General features: G+C 42.9%; 2 protein-coding genes across 7 annotated transcripts in view; one reads left to right on the top strand and one right to left on the bottom strand.

Moving 5' to 3' along the window:
• Positions 1-4,108, bottom strand: part of ENPP3 (ectonucleotide pyrophosphatase/phosphodiesterase 3) — an 89,909-nt gene extending 85,801 nt beyond the window's left edge. For 2 of the 5 annotated variants that reach the window (XM_048844542.2, XM_048844543.2), the window contains exon 1: positions 3,466-3,726. In XM_048844542.2, coding sequence (XP_048700499.1) covers positions 3,466-3,726 — 261 coding nt within the window. Of the gene's footprint in view, positions 1-3,465; positions 3,727-3,949 lie in introns of those variants that run through there. The other 3 variants (XM_075126749.1, XM_075126752.1, XM_075126751.1) reach the window with 3 other exon arrangements.
• MED23 (mediator complex subunit 23) overlaps positions 3,992-13,991 on the top strand; it is a 51,497-nt gene continuing 41,497 nt past the window's right edge. For both annotated transcript variants that reach the window (XM_048844541.2, XM_048844539.2), the window contains exons 1-7: positions 3,992-4,124; positions 10,211-10,242; positions 10,366-10,453; positions 11,433-11,557; positions 11,708-11,819; positions 12,556-12,654; positions 13,574-13,675. In XM_048844541.2, the coding sequence (XP_048700498.1) occupies positions 4,065-4,124; positions 10,211-10,242; positions 10,366-10,453; positions 11,433-11,557; positions 11,708-11,819; positions 12,556-12,654; positions 13,574-13,675 (618 nt within the window). In that variant the 5' untranslated portion in view covers positions 3,992-4,064. The remainder of the gene's footprint in view (positions 4,125-10,210; positions 10,243-10,365; positions 10,454-11,432; positions 11,558-11,707; positions 11,820-12,555; positions 12,655-13,573; positions 13,676-13,991) is intronic.

The raw sequence follows: 13,991 nt of genomic DNA, 5'->3' as shown, positions 1-13,991 counted from the left end.
GCTAGAGCCTAAATGTAGCAGCTCGGGCTAGCCACCCAAGTACATACCCAGAGGATCAGGCAGGAATGCACTTGAAGTGACTAGCCCAAGTGGTTACCCATACCACCACAGACACACTGCTATTTTTAGGCACTAGCTCGAGCAGAGCTGGGGGTGAGGTATGCCTCTTCAAGCTGGGAATTACACCCCCAGTTTGAGGTGCAGATGTACCATCAGAACAATAAATAAAGGCACCAGATGGTGGTTCTACCTCAGCAGATGATCACACATTTGCAGAAGCAATGGTTAGGGGCACAAAAGTGGCCATGTGATCAGAAAGCACTTGAGGTTCCAAGGTAGTTATTGAAACCTGTATATATTTAGATGGTTATTTGGCACCCATTGCTATAGTGTCCAGGCATCTTACAATATTTTAATGTATTTATCCTCACAACACCCCTGTGAGGTAGGAAGGTCCTATTATCTCAATTTTATTTATGGGGAACTAAGGTAAAGTGATTTGCCAAAGGTCAGAAAGGAAGTCCTTGGCAAAGCAGGAATTTGAATATAGGTCTCCTGAGCCCCAGGCTCTGCGGCTGCTCAAGACAATCTATTGTGCTCCCCTGTTCCTTGACCCCCATACACACACACACACTTTGTATTTTTTCTGTTCTGCCCCAAATGCTTTCTGTTATCACAGGGGTTCTCAACCCCCTTTGAACCATGCCTCACCTTAGCACCCTGTGACCAGGCACCTCTGGGTACCAAGTGGCTGAAGACACAGAAGGGGTGCATAGGCACTACAGGGATTGCCTGAGTCAGGTACATGCCTCATAATCCACCAACGCGTGGTGTGTGAGGTCTCCACAAAAAGCCAATAGCTCACTGGTCATCATATTTATTATGAAATGTATGGATGGATATTTTTTAAGGAGTTACGTATATATCCTGAAAATTATGTTCTTAACATCTGTGAGTCAGGGCTGGTCACCAGAAGGTGATAAAAAGGTTCATTTCAAGCAGGAGGTAAGAACGCTTATCTCTGTCTGGTCCTGTGTGTATTGTATGTCTCCCAGTGTAAGCCAATTTGTGTATTGAGCCTCCAAGCTAATCAAGTTTACAAAATCCCAAGAGAGGGAAAGTTGCAGAGAAAAAAACAAAACAGCAAGGTGTATCATGTTTACCAGTGAAGACAATAGATTTTAAGTGTGTAACAGGGAATACTCTCCTTCCCTTAGGGGAGAAGCTGCCAGGGTGCATGTCTTATGAACAGAGAATCACAGCCAACCAGGGCTGGTAAGCACTGTGACAAACACTTGGGGGTGAGCTAAACTTTATTAGACAGGAAAGTACCTTGTTAATCAAGTCTAGAACTTAGAATGCATGCTATGGTTTTCTTTTATATGTGACCAATTGTTTCCAATACTTCTACCTACTTCCTATTACTTGAATCTTGATTCTTTGTTAAATAAACACATACGAATTAAGCAGAGACAGTGGTCTGAGATGAAGCTGGTAAACAAGGGGTACTGTTCCTTTGGGAACAGCAGCTCCAGAAATTCTATGAATGTCCAGTGGAACAGGGGCTGGACGCTCCAAGGGGATGCTCGGAGGACTTGGGGGTTGGAGCATGCCTATTGCTAACCTGCAGAGGGACAGTGGAGATTGTATATGCTGAGTGAGGATTGCTTGTGTTGCCCAGGGCTGGTGGAGTCAGGGAGATGACCTAAAGCTTCCTCATGATAAGGGCAGGTGGTAGTGAGGTGCTTCACAATGCTGGGTACCCCCAGGAAATGTCATACACCCCTTTTGCACTGGGAGCCTCCACTACAAAGACACACCCCACTCTTGAGCATTCCAGGTCACAATGCCACCCACTCAAATTTGGCCCTGCTGTCCCCGTCATGATGGAGGGGCATCCAGATCAAATCTGTAAGCTGGTGCTTTGTCTCCTCAGTTATTCCATAACAATCAGAAGCCTCTCTCCCTCGCCACAGCTGGGAACCTCTGTGTTATCAGACATAAGGCTTGTTCACATGGCACTACAGACTAGCCTAGAGGGGTACGAACTGCAGAGCATTCTAATGTGTAGTGTTCTCATTGCCCCGTGTAAACCCTGCTGATGTGAACTAAAAGGTGCCTAGTGTGTGTTAATGTAGTCCAGATTACACCAACCCAAACTCTTAGTTTGCACCAGCAGGGTCTACACGGGCAGTTAGAGCACTACACATTAGAGCACTCTGCAATTCACATCCCCATAAATAGGTCTGTGGTTCCATGATGACAAAGAGCTTCTCCCAGAAATCTGCTGCCCTAGGCAGCTGCTTAGTTTGCCTCCAGCTACAGTGGGCCCATCCCAGGCTATCACTCTAATCATTGGACCAACCTTCCTCACAGTTGGGAGTCTAAGAGGCACAATAATCCTCTCCTCTGTTCGGGGATTCAGGTTGTCTCCTCTGCCCTCCAGCCTAGGCATCTCCATTTATGTATCTTATTAACTGGCTATATTATTTTGTGGTTGTTGCTTTTAGTTATGTTTTATTTGCATTAATTTTCTGTCAGGTGACCAGGATGAAAGTAGTCTAGCCTAATGGTCAGAGCAGGTGTCATGCCTAGGGTTCAGAGCAGGCGTCTGGAACCAAGCCTCAGAATGAGAAGCCAGAGCCACAGGTCAAGCCAGGTGTCAGGAACTGGAATGAGCATGGGAGAGAGCCAGGAGTGGTTCATGACAGGGGAAGGTCCAAGGCAGGAGCAGTATGAACAAGGTAACACAGGAGCAATCACAGTGGTGGATGTAAGCATTTATCCCTCCAGTAAGCTGCTGAGGGTTTAAGACTTGGCCTGTTGGCCCCTGCAGCCAATCGGATGGCATGGCCAATCAGTCAATCTGCTTTAGTTGTACTGATGAGGTAGCTTGGAGACTAGCTCTGCTGCAGACTGTGATTCCTGACAAGAGTAGCGAGTGGACTCATTGAGTACTGAGCCTGTCATCTGATGCGGTCACCATTATCCAGAGAAAAAAGAACAGGAGCACTTGTGGCACCCTAGAGACTAACCAATTTATTTGAGCATAAGCTTTCATGAGCTACAGCTCACTTCATCAGATGCATAGCTCACGAAAGCTTATGCTCGAATAAATTTGTTAGTCTCTAAGGTGCCACAAGTCCTCCTGTTCTTTTTGCGGATACAGACTAATATGGCTGCTACTCTGAAACCCATTATCCAGAAATAGCTGAAACCTTTCTTTTTTAAAAAAAAAAAATTTTCTCTACATTTTTCAGGGCAAAACTGCAAACCCCCAAAACATAAACTGCTTAGTTTTCAGGGCTTTCTTTTTTTCAACAAAACCCAAACAAAACCAGACCTCGAGGAAGTGGCGAGGCTCGAGGGTTCGGTTTTGTGCCAACAGAAAGTTAAGGGGAGCAGCCTGACCCCCGTCCCCAGGAGTAGGGGAGCCCAGGAAGAAATTTTGCCCAGGGCCCTTACCACAGAGTGGCGGGGCTCAGCGTCCAGTGGCCCTGCCTGTGCCCCGAACGCTTGCGGGTGCTTTGCGATGCGTTCTCTCCTGTCACTCAACAAGCCCCTGGGTTCTGGGAGGCTGCCTGGCCGCGGCCTGCGCCACTGCGCACCAGCGGGACTTGCTGGATGAGCTCCGCGGGGCCGGGGAGACGCCTCTGCCTGAGTCCGCCCCAGGGCCCGGCCGGGCCTGAGCGAGGCGCGAGGTGCGACACGCCTGGTCCCCGCCATACACCCAAAGCCAGAGGCCGGGGCGCGGCTTGTGTTCGTGGTCTGTGCACGGAGCTGTTTGTCTCCGCGGCGCACACCGGGGACGGCCTCGGTCCTGCGCGTACCGCTGGGGGGCGGCCACAGGCCGGGGAAGGGCGAGAGCCGGCAGGCTGGGGACGGCCCCAGCGCGGAACTGCTCGGCCCGGGGAGCTGCTTCCCGGCGGGGACGGGTTCAGGGACGCACCTGCCGCCGCCGCCCGGTTCCTCGGCCCGGCCACCCCGGGCGGGGGAGCAGGAGCTGGTCCCGCTTCGGTGCCGCCGCCCGCCGGGAGTCTGGTGCTGAGCCCCCGGGCGGGGCCATGGCGATCCCAATGGTGCCGATGGAGACCCAGCTGCAGAGCATCTTCGAGGAGGTGGTGGTGAGTCACCGAGCCGGGCCGCCCCCCAGGGGGCCTAGGGGACTGCGGGGGCCTCTGGGGCGTTGGGCGGCGGGTCTGGGTGTTGCAGGGTCTGTGGGATGTGAGGAGCTGGAGGGGGGTTTGGCCCGAGACTTTTTTACAAATTGGGGAGTGATCCATGCTTGCCTTGTGGCCCTTGCTGATGCTGTCCCCGCAGCGGGGGCCGGGGGGCAGTACGGGCCCCTGTGTGGTGATGTTACGGTAGTAAAGAGCGGGTGTGTCCCGCTCATGAGGGGTTGAAAGAACGAGGCAGCAATGAAGCAGTTTGGTGGAAGAACGTAAGTCCCAGCTCGCTACTTGGCCTAACCGAAGCTAGATTGTGGTGGTTGGTAGATACGGCAGAAGTTGGTTTTAAGGAAGGATTTAAATGGAGGACAGATGGTGGCTTTGACAATTCTGATGGGAAGGGGTTTTTTTTGTTTGTTTTTTCAAGAATAGGGGGATGACTTGGGAGAAATCATGGAAATACTTGAAAGAGAAGGGGGTGATCAAGGCAGGCATCATTGGCAGAGCAAAGACAGGGTTGATGGGTCATTCAGTTGTCGAGCTGAGTAGCACAGAACTAAATGATAAAAACACCTGAAAAGCAAAACTGAGGAGTTTGTGTTTGATACGGTGGAGGAGAGGGGAGCCAGTAGAGTACAACGAGTAGGGAGATGTGGTTGAAGCCAGGAAGACGATCCCAGTATTTTTAGTGGACTTAAGGAATGTGATGTGGCAGGTATCAAAGTCAGCGAGGTTGGGTTACAGTAGTCAATGCCTGGGATGACAAGGGCCTCAACGAGAGATCTGGCAGTTGGACAGAAAAGACTGAAACTTAAGCAGAAGCAACAAAACTTGGATAAGGCCTGGATATGTAGGACTTAAAGTAGTTGTTTTCACAACAAACTCTTGCTGGTGGCCAGTCTGACGTGTTTTCCGAAAATACTTAATTAACTTCAGGCAAAACAAATAAATATGTACCTATACGTATCCAAATCATTGTAACATATTAATGTAGGTTTTTTTTCAGATTCAATAATAAAAATAATATAAAGTTCTCTCTATTCTTTACTGGACCTAAACAGAAGAGAAACCCAAATAAAGTGTTTTCCATCTTCTTGTTTTGTGTTGGTTGTTCCTTTTGCTCTTTTGGATGCCTTTTTTGTGAGTAAGTCTGCTTCTGTGAAAAATGATAGTTGCTTGTTAATATCACTTTTCACAGCAAGTCCTGGAACAAATTAAGCCCGAGATAGGGGGGAGGCAGTGGAGGCCGGGAGGACTGGGGGAGAGATGGGAGTTGCGAGGGAGACATGGGGGGGGAGGGGGTTTGAGCCATGAAGCCCAGCGGACAAAGCCGGAGACCAGTGCCCGAAGCCCCATGGCCGGAGCTGGAGGCCAGAACCCCGGGGCCAGAGCCTGAAGCTCTGGAGTCAGAGCCTAAAATCCTGCCGGCCCACCACCCCAGGGCCGAAGCCCGAAACCTGGAAGATAGGTTCCCGCATTGTGTGTCTCCAGAAGCCGTACAGCACCAACTACTGCTGGTAGGTACTGGCCTCAGCCAAGGCGGTGCATCCAGGAACAGTAGGGAGGGGCCAGGCCGCTGCTCCTTCCCTCTCCCCCACCCCCATTACGGCTTAGGGAGGAGGCCGTTGCTTATTTTTTAACAGAAAAATGTATTTAAATTAGGGCTGTCAAGCAGTTAAAAAAATTAATCACTACTAATTGCATGATTTAAAAAATTAATAGCTATTAATTGCACTGTTAAACAATAATGCAATACCATTTATTTAGATATTTTTGGATATTTTCTACATTTTCAAATATATTGATTTCAATTACAACACAGAATTCAAAGTATACAGTTCTCACTTTTTATATTTATTTATTAGAAATATTTGGCACTGTAAAAAAACCAAAAGAAATCGTATTGTTCAGTTCATCTAGTACAAGTACTGTGGCGCAATCTCTTTATCATGAAAATTGATTTTACAAATGTAGAGTTATGTACAAAAAATAACTGCATTCAAAAATAAAACAATGTAAAACTTTAGAACCTGCAAGTCCACTCAGTCCTACTTCTTGTTCAACCAACTGCTCAGACAGACAAGCTTGTTTACATTTGCAGGAGATAATGGTGCCAGTGTGTTTACAAAAAGAAAAGGAGTACTTGTGGTGCCTTAGAGACTAACCAATTTATTTGAACATAAGCTTTCGTGAGCTACAGCTCACTTCTGTATTTTCCACAGTATGCATCTGATGAAGATGTTTGTTTTTATACACACAAATCATGAAAAAATGGGTGTTTATCACTACAAAAGGTTTTCTCTCCCCCCACCCCACTCTCCTGCTGGTCATAGCTTTCGTAAAGTGGTCACTCTCCTTACAATGTGTATGATAATCAAGGTGGGCCATTTCCAGCACAAGTCCAGGGTTTAACAAGAACGTCTGAGAAAGTGGGGGGGCGGGTAGGAAAACAAGGGGAAATAGGTTACCTTGCATAATGACTTAGCCACTCCCGGTCTCTATTCAAGCCTAAGTTAATTGTATCCAATTTGCAAATGAATTCCAATTCAGCAGTCTCTCACTGGAGTCTGGATTGGAAGGTTTTCTGTTGTAATATCGCAACTTTCATGTCTGTAATTGCGTGACCAGAGAGATTGAAGTGTTCTCCGACTCGTTTATGAATGTTATAATTCTTGACATCTGATTTGTGTCCATTTATTCTTTTACGTAGAGACTGTCCAGTTTGACCAATGTACATGGCAGAGGGGCATTGCTGGCACATGATGGCATATATCACATTGGTAGATGTGCAGGTGAATGAGCCTCTGAGCCTCCCCCCCCCCCCCCCCTTTCTCAGACGTTCTTGTTAAACCCTGGACTTGTGCTGGAAATGGCCCACCTTGATTATCATACACATTGTAAGGAGAGTGATCACTTTACATAAGCTATTACCAGCAGGAGAGTGGGGTAGGGGGAGAGAAAACCTTTTGTAGTGATAAACACCCATTTTTTCATGGTTTGTGTGTATAAAAACAAACATCTTCTGTATTTTCCACACTATGCATCCGATGAAGTGATCTGTAGCTCACGAAAGCTTATGCTCAAATTGGTTAGTCTCTAAGGTGCCACAAGTACTCCTTTTCTTTTTGTGAATACAGACTAACACGGCTGTTACTCTGAAACCAGTGTGTTTACAATGTCACCTGAAAATGAGAGCAGGTGTTCACATGGCACTGTTGAAGTCCATGTTACAAGATATTTATGTGCCAGATGCATAAAGATACATATGTCCCTTCATGCTTCGACTACCATTCCAGAGGACATGCATCCATGCTGATGATGGGTTCTGCTCCAAACGATCCAAAGCAATGCGGACCAATGCATGTTCATTTTCATCATCTGAATCAGATGCAGCCAGCAGAAGGTTGATTTTCTTTTTCGGTGGTTCGGGTTCTGTGGTTTCCACATTGGAGTTTTGCTCTTTTAAGACTTCTGAAAACATGCTCCACACCTCATCCCTCTCAGATTGTGGAAGGCACTTAGATTTTTAAACCTTGGATCGAGTGCTGTAGCTATCTTTAGAAATCTCACATTGGTACCTTCTTTGAGTTCTGTCAAATCTGCAGTTAAAGTGTTCTTAAAATGAACAGCATGTGCTGGGTCATCATCCGAGACAGCTGTAACATGAAATATATGGCAGAATGCAGATAAAACAGAGCAGGAGACATACAATTCTCCCCCAAGGAGTTCAGTCACAAATGTAATTAATGCATTATTTTTTTAACGAGCGTAATCAGCATGGAAGCATGTCCTCTGGAATTGCGGCCGAAGCATGAAGGTTCATACAAATGGTTAACATATCTGGCATGTAAATACCTTGCAATGCCGGCTACAAAAGTGCCATGCGAACGTCTGTTCTCACTTTCAGGTGATATTGTAAATAAGAAGCTGGCAGCATTATCTCCCTCAGATGTAAACTAACTTGTTTGTCTTAGTGATTGGCTGAACAAGAAGTAAGACTGAGTGGATTGTAGGCTCTAAATTTTTACATTGTTTTGTTTTTGAGTGCAGTTAACCAAAAAAAAAATCTGCATATGTAATTTGCACTTTCAGGATAAAGAGATTACTCTATAGTACTTGTTATGAGGTGAATTGAAAAATACTATTTCTTTATCATTTTTGCAGAGCAATTGTTTGTAATAAAAAATAATAAAAAGTGAGCACTGTACACTTTGTATTGTGTTGTAATTGAAATCAATATATTTGACAATACAGAAAAACATCCAAAAAATGTAATAAATTTCAATTGGTATTCTATTGTTTAACAGTGCAATTAAAACTGTGATTAATTACGATTAATTTTTTCGAGTTAATCGCGTGAGTTAACTGCTATTAATCGACAGCTCTAATTTAAATATCTTTTTATATCCGCCCTGAAGCGACAAAAGAACATCATTAACAAACTTGAAATATTTTTTCTGAGAAGCTTGCTTTTGTCTGCAAAATTGTTTTGGGCTTATGGTTGTGAAGATCATCTGATAATGTGAACTGATCAAATACTGTGTCTGAATGTTAGGACAGACGCTTCCAATGGTTCTATTGTACTCATGGCTTTGCTGACCACTAGAGAAATTAACAAATAGTTGCTTTCAGTGCTGCTATTTGTAACTTTCATTACTCTGTGGATAGCTGTGAAACTAAGGGTATGTCTACACTGGAAACTTCAAAGTGCTGCTGTGGGAACGAGTGTGGTCACGCACGAGTGCTGGGAGAGAGCTCTCCCAGCACTCCTGGTAATCCACCTCCATCAGGGGATTAGCTCTGAGCGCTGGGAGTGTGGCTCCCTGCGTCTCATGCCTGTCTACACTCGCTCTTTAAAGTGCTCAGACTTGCTGTGCTCGGGGGGGTGATTTTTCACACCCCTGAGCCAGCAAGTTAGAGCACTATAAAATGTAAGTGTAGACAAGCCCTAAGTATCAGAAGGGTAGCCATGTTAGTCTGTATCCACAAAAACAAGGAGGAGTCCGGGGGCACCTTAAAGACTAACAATCTGTTAGTCTTTAAGGTGCCCCTGGACTCCTAGCTATGAAACTGACTTTAGTTTCTGTCAAGAACGTAGGAGAGTCAATTCTTTGCAGGTACTTGGAAAAGCTATAAGCTGCTGTAAGCAGGCAATGCAAGGACTTGCAGGTGAAAAGGACTGTCAAAGGCACCCTCTATTCCTTCACATCCTATTACCAGTAGAAAATAATACTTAAAATATTTAATGTCATTATATATATACATTGATGTGGTGCCATCATCTTGAATATTGCGTTCAGCACTAGACACCCTATCTAAATATAAAAGAAGTGTGAAAGGACCATACAAGGGCAACAAAAATTATTAGAGGGATGGAAATAATCTCACTTTTCTCCTTTCTGAACAGTCTTTTTTAGTATATCATGTAAGAGGATATGTAAAATAATGAATGGTATAAGGAAGGTAAATTGAGTATTTCTATGTATCCTTATAATCCAAGACCATAGGATCATCCAGTAAAATTAAAAGTCAACAGATGTAAATTAAATAAAAGGAAATACTTTTATACGCAAAGCATAATTAACCGGTGGAACTCACTGCTGCATAATATAATTTAGGAAGAGAACTCGGTAGGATTCAGACAATTAGATCTTTATATTTATAAGAAGATCCACAGTTATACAAGCTAGAATAAAAAGTGAATAAAATAGAAATCCTCCTACTTCAGTACATAAATCAATCACTGTGGGTTAGAGAGAAACTCCCTCCACCCAACTGCTCAAGAAATGTTGTATATTTGTCAAAGGGCATGGGAGGGCAGGAGGGACATTGTACCTGCTGAAGCATCTGGTGCAGGTCACTTTCAAGCGACAGTGTATCAGGCTAGAAAGATCATTGGTGTGATCCTATGTTACTTTTTACTGAACATGCCTCATCTTGATAATTCTGTTTTCATTATTACTAAGTGTATCTGTAGCAGAGCTTTAGATCATTTTGCCATTAATCACCAAGAGTTGAACCTCAGTGTCTTTCTCTTACAGAAAACAGAAGTTATAGAGGAGGCTTTCCCTGGGTGAGTGTAATGACAATTTATTTGTGCATGTGATTCATTGTGACTATCTTCTATATCTGCTGTTTTAATTGTGCTACCTTTCAAGAACACATTGCAGATAACTAGTGTTCTTATTTGCAATAGCATGTTTATGGACACTCCTGAAGATGAGAGAACCAAATTGATCAGCTGCCTGGGAGCTTTTAGACAGTTCTGGAGCAGTCTTTCCCAGGTAAGCATTTCAGTATTGCTAATGTAGCTATATTTTACAACACCTGATAGTGTACTAGATACATAGCTAAGGCATGATTCCTATCCCAGACAGCTCACAGTCTAATTTCAGATGTGGGAAAGAAAAGTTGTAGGGAAATAACAAAAACACTATGGTGATCTTAGACAGGAAGGATATTGATGACATCAGTGCAATTACATGATGACTTGGCAAAGGCTGGTGCGTAACATGGTATAGAAGTAAAGAGTAACTCCTTTTATAAATATAAATATCAAAAGTACAGGGTCATTTCTGGGGTAAATGGGGTAATTTCTTATAGCTGTTGTGGTCGAAGAGGTTCTGAATGAAAGGAGGGATATATTTCACGAAAAACATTTATGCATAAAATATTACTATCCCATGACTCGACCATTCTTGCAACACATGGGTCTTTGATATAGGTAGAAAGAAATGCATTATGCATAGGGTTTTCTAAAGCAATCATTGAACTTCTCTCTTTACTTTATGCACTGCAAAAATTCACTCAAATCTCTGTTGATGCATCCTGTGTTCGGCAGCCTATTCCACTCTATTTCAAAGTAATCTGATTAATTGTTCCTGTTCTCAAGTATCATTCCTTACTTTGGTATATCCTCCTATTATAAAATGTTAATATTGGCAAATTAATGGTTTAATTTAATTACATACTGGATATATGAAGTCTTCATTTCAACTCTGTAGTCAGACCAGCAATATACTTTCTTTGTTTCTCTTCACATAGGCTGTTGGGATATAACTTTGTATGTCACTGCTTGGGGAAATTTCTTGAAATAAGATAAAAGTGGATGTTAAAGAAGCAATCTTTGACAGATTAAATACCCAGAAGTTATTATCTCTCATTTATTCCTTTTTCTCATAGTGTAGCAATTTGTGGTTTTAAGAAGAAGTTACTTACATTGCCATAGTAAGTAGTTAATTTTTCCCCTCCACTGTTTTCCAGGAATCTCATGAACAATGTGTCCAGTGGATTGTAAGATTCATCCACAGCCAGCACAGTCCTAAAAGAATTTCTTTCTTGTATGACTGTTTAGCAATGGCAGTCGAGACTGGTCTGTTGCCACCCAGGTATGTCTAGTGTGCGTGAAGCAAGAAATGCAATATGCGTAAGTTGTAGTATTGTAAACTAGTTAAAAAAGATTCCTTAAAACTAGTGTTCATTGGAAATCATCTGCTTATTTTTATACATCACTCACTGTTGTGTTCTTTTTTTCCTAGAATGGTGTGTGAATCTCTAATAAACTCGGACACCCTTGAATGGGAAAGGACACAGCTGTGGGCATTAACATTTAAACTGGTCCGGAAAATAATTGGAGGTGTAGACTACAAGGTACTTTTCCTAAGAAAGTTTGGAAACTCTGGTGGTTTTTATAAGTTTACAGTGCGTCTTTCTGGTGTTCCAGAGAAAGTGTTGAACCTGTCTCTGTCAGTTTAGTATTTCGTCATCAATTAAACCAGATATTCTTAACTTGTTTTCCTAGTGCGGACCACATCTTAATTAATATTTTCTGATGTACACCTCACTTCCCAGTCATGGTCACAGAGTCAGCTTACTTTCCATTTTCAATTCTAAACTAAATAATATTCCTAATGCAATTTCAACAATTGTTTTCCTGGAAAAGTATTATTATAAAAGCATTTAGGGTAATATCCTCACCCACATCTCTATGCTGTGTAAAGGGTCAGACTGAGCAGCAATCTGTAGGTGTAAAAGGCACCTAAAAGAAGCACTGTATCTGGTGTGGGAAGATTTTTGCCAGTGCAGGCACTGAGGAAGACATTCGTAAATCTGCCTCTTGGGGTATGTCTACACAGCAAAGAAAAACCCTTCGCTGGCCCATGCCAGCTGATTCAGACTCGCGAGGCTTGTGGTGCGGGACAGTTTCATTGCTGTGATGACTTCCAGGCTCAGGCTGGAACCCGGGCAGTGGGTTCTGTACTGTGACTCTTAGAAGCAAAGCACTGAACCTTACCCGTAATATTTTGTGAGCTGTCTTCTGATACACTTTGGCTGCTAGAAATTGAGAATTTTTGTGAACGTTAATTTCTATATGATTTTCTCTCAGGGTGTGCGAGATCTGTTGAAGGTGATCCTGGAGAAAATCCTAACTATTCCTAACACAGTGAGCTCAGCTGTTGTACAGCAGCTCTTAGCAGCAAGAGAGGTAACTCTAAAATGTTATATGGTGTCACAATGAAAGAGTTGGTCTCGATCCTTTGTCATGGATTTTCACAGTATTCTAAAGTGGATCTCTTTGGAGCCTTTTAGATCTGATATAAATGAATAGCTAAAGCTGATGATGTGTTTTCTACTGGCTCTTGTGCTAGTGTATTTCAGGGTCATCTAATGGTGAGCCTTCTCGTATTATCTACAACAGTGGTTTTCTACCTGAGGTCCGTGACCCCTGGGGGTCTACAGACTACGTCTAAGATTTCCAAAGGGGTCTGCGCCTCCATTGGAAATTTTTTAAGGGTTCACAAATGAAAAAAGGTTGAAAACCACTGATCTACAACATTGCCATTTCCAGGCTATCTGAGCTCCTAAAATGCCCGGGTATAGTAGAATGCAGTGATGTAACCATGTCGATCCCAGGATATTAGAGACACAAGGTGGTTTACCTCTCCCACCTGGGCATAGTAAAGTCCGTTTAGAATCTCAGCCTTAAAGGGTTGCTAAATAAGCTTTATGAAATCAGTATTAATATTTTCATTAAACCAAAAAAAAAGAAAAACAGTTTGGATTTAAATATTTTCCATTGTTGCAACCAGATATTGCAATGTTGTGCTAGCGCATTAGAACCAGAAATTGAATCTCACCACTCTTCTTTCATTGTTCCAACTGAGTAAAATGTAAAAAGCAAACAGCATAAATGGTGAAAAACAAAATACAATTTAATTACAATTTCATTATAATCTAATGTGATACTAGTTAACACAAGTCACAGTTTAGAAAAGTAACTTAATGTCCCTTCAAATCTTATATGTCTAGCTTCTAGAGCTCATTGTAGTTTAAATATTTTGAAATAATTTGTTTATGGTAATTGTCCAAATTGCCTTACATTTTTAAATTTTACTTATTTCTAGGTTGTAGCCTATATTTTGGAAAGAAATGCTTGTTTATTACCTGCCTACTTCGCAGTCACAGAGATAAGAAAACTGTACCCTGAGGGAAAGCTTCCTCATTGGGTAAGGGTTTATTCATTATATTTTATAAAGTGATATGCTCCTCATTCTCTACATACAAAATATTGGGTGTGATTTAAAAAAAAAAAAAAGGATGCCTAATGCCTTGTCTATATCTAAAATTTAGGTTGACCTAACTACATCACTCAGGGCTGTGAAAAATTTCATGTCCTGTACAATATAGTTTGGTCAACCTAACCCACACTGTAGGTGCAGCAAGGTCAACAGAAGAATTCTTCCATCAACCTAGCTGTCATCTCTCAAGGGGTGAATTTACTGGAATAACAGAAAAAACCCTGCCATCGCTGTAGTATTTGTC

The sequence above is a fragment of the Caretta caretta genome, chromosome 3 (genome assembly GCF_965140235.1).
Source record: "Caretta caretta isolate rCarCar2 chromosome 3, rCarCar1.hap1, whole genome shotgun sequence".
Taxonomy (NCBI): domain Eukaryota; kingdom Metazoa; phylum Chordata; order Testudines; family Cheloniidae; genus Caretta; species Caretta caretta.
This window is presented reverse-complemented; position numbering and strand designations above follow the sequence as displayed.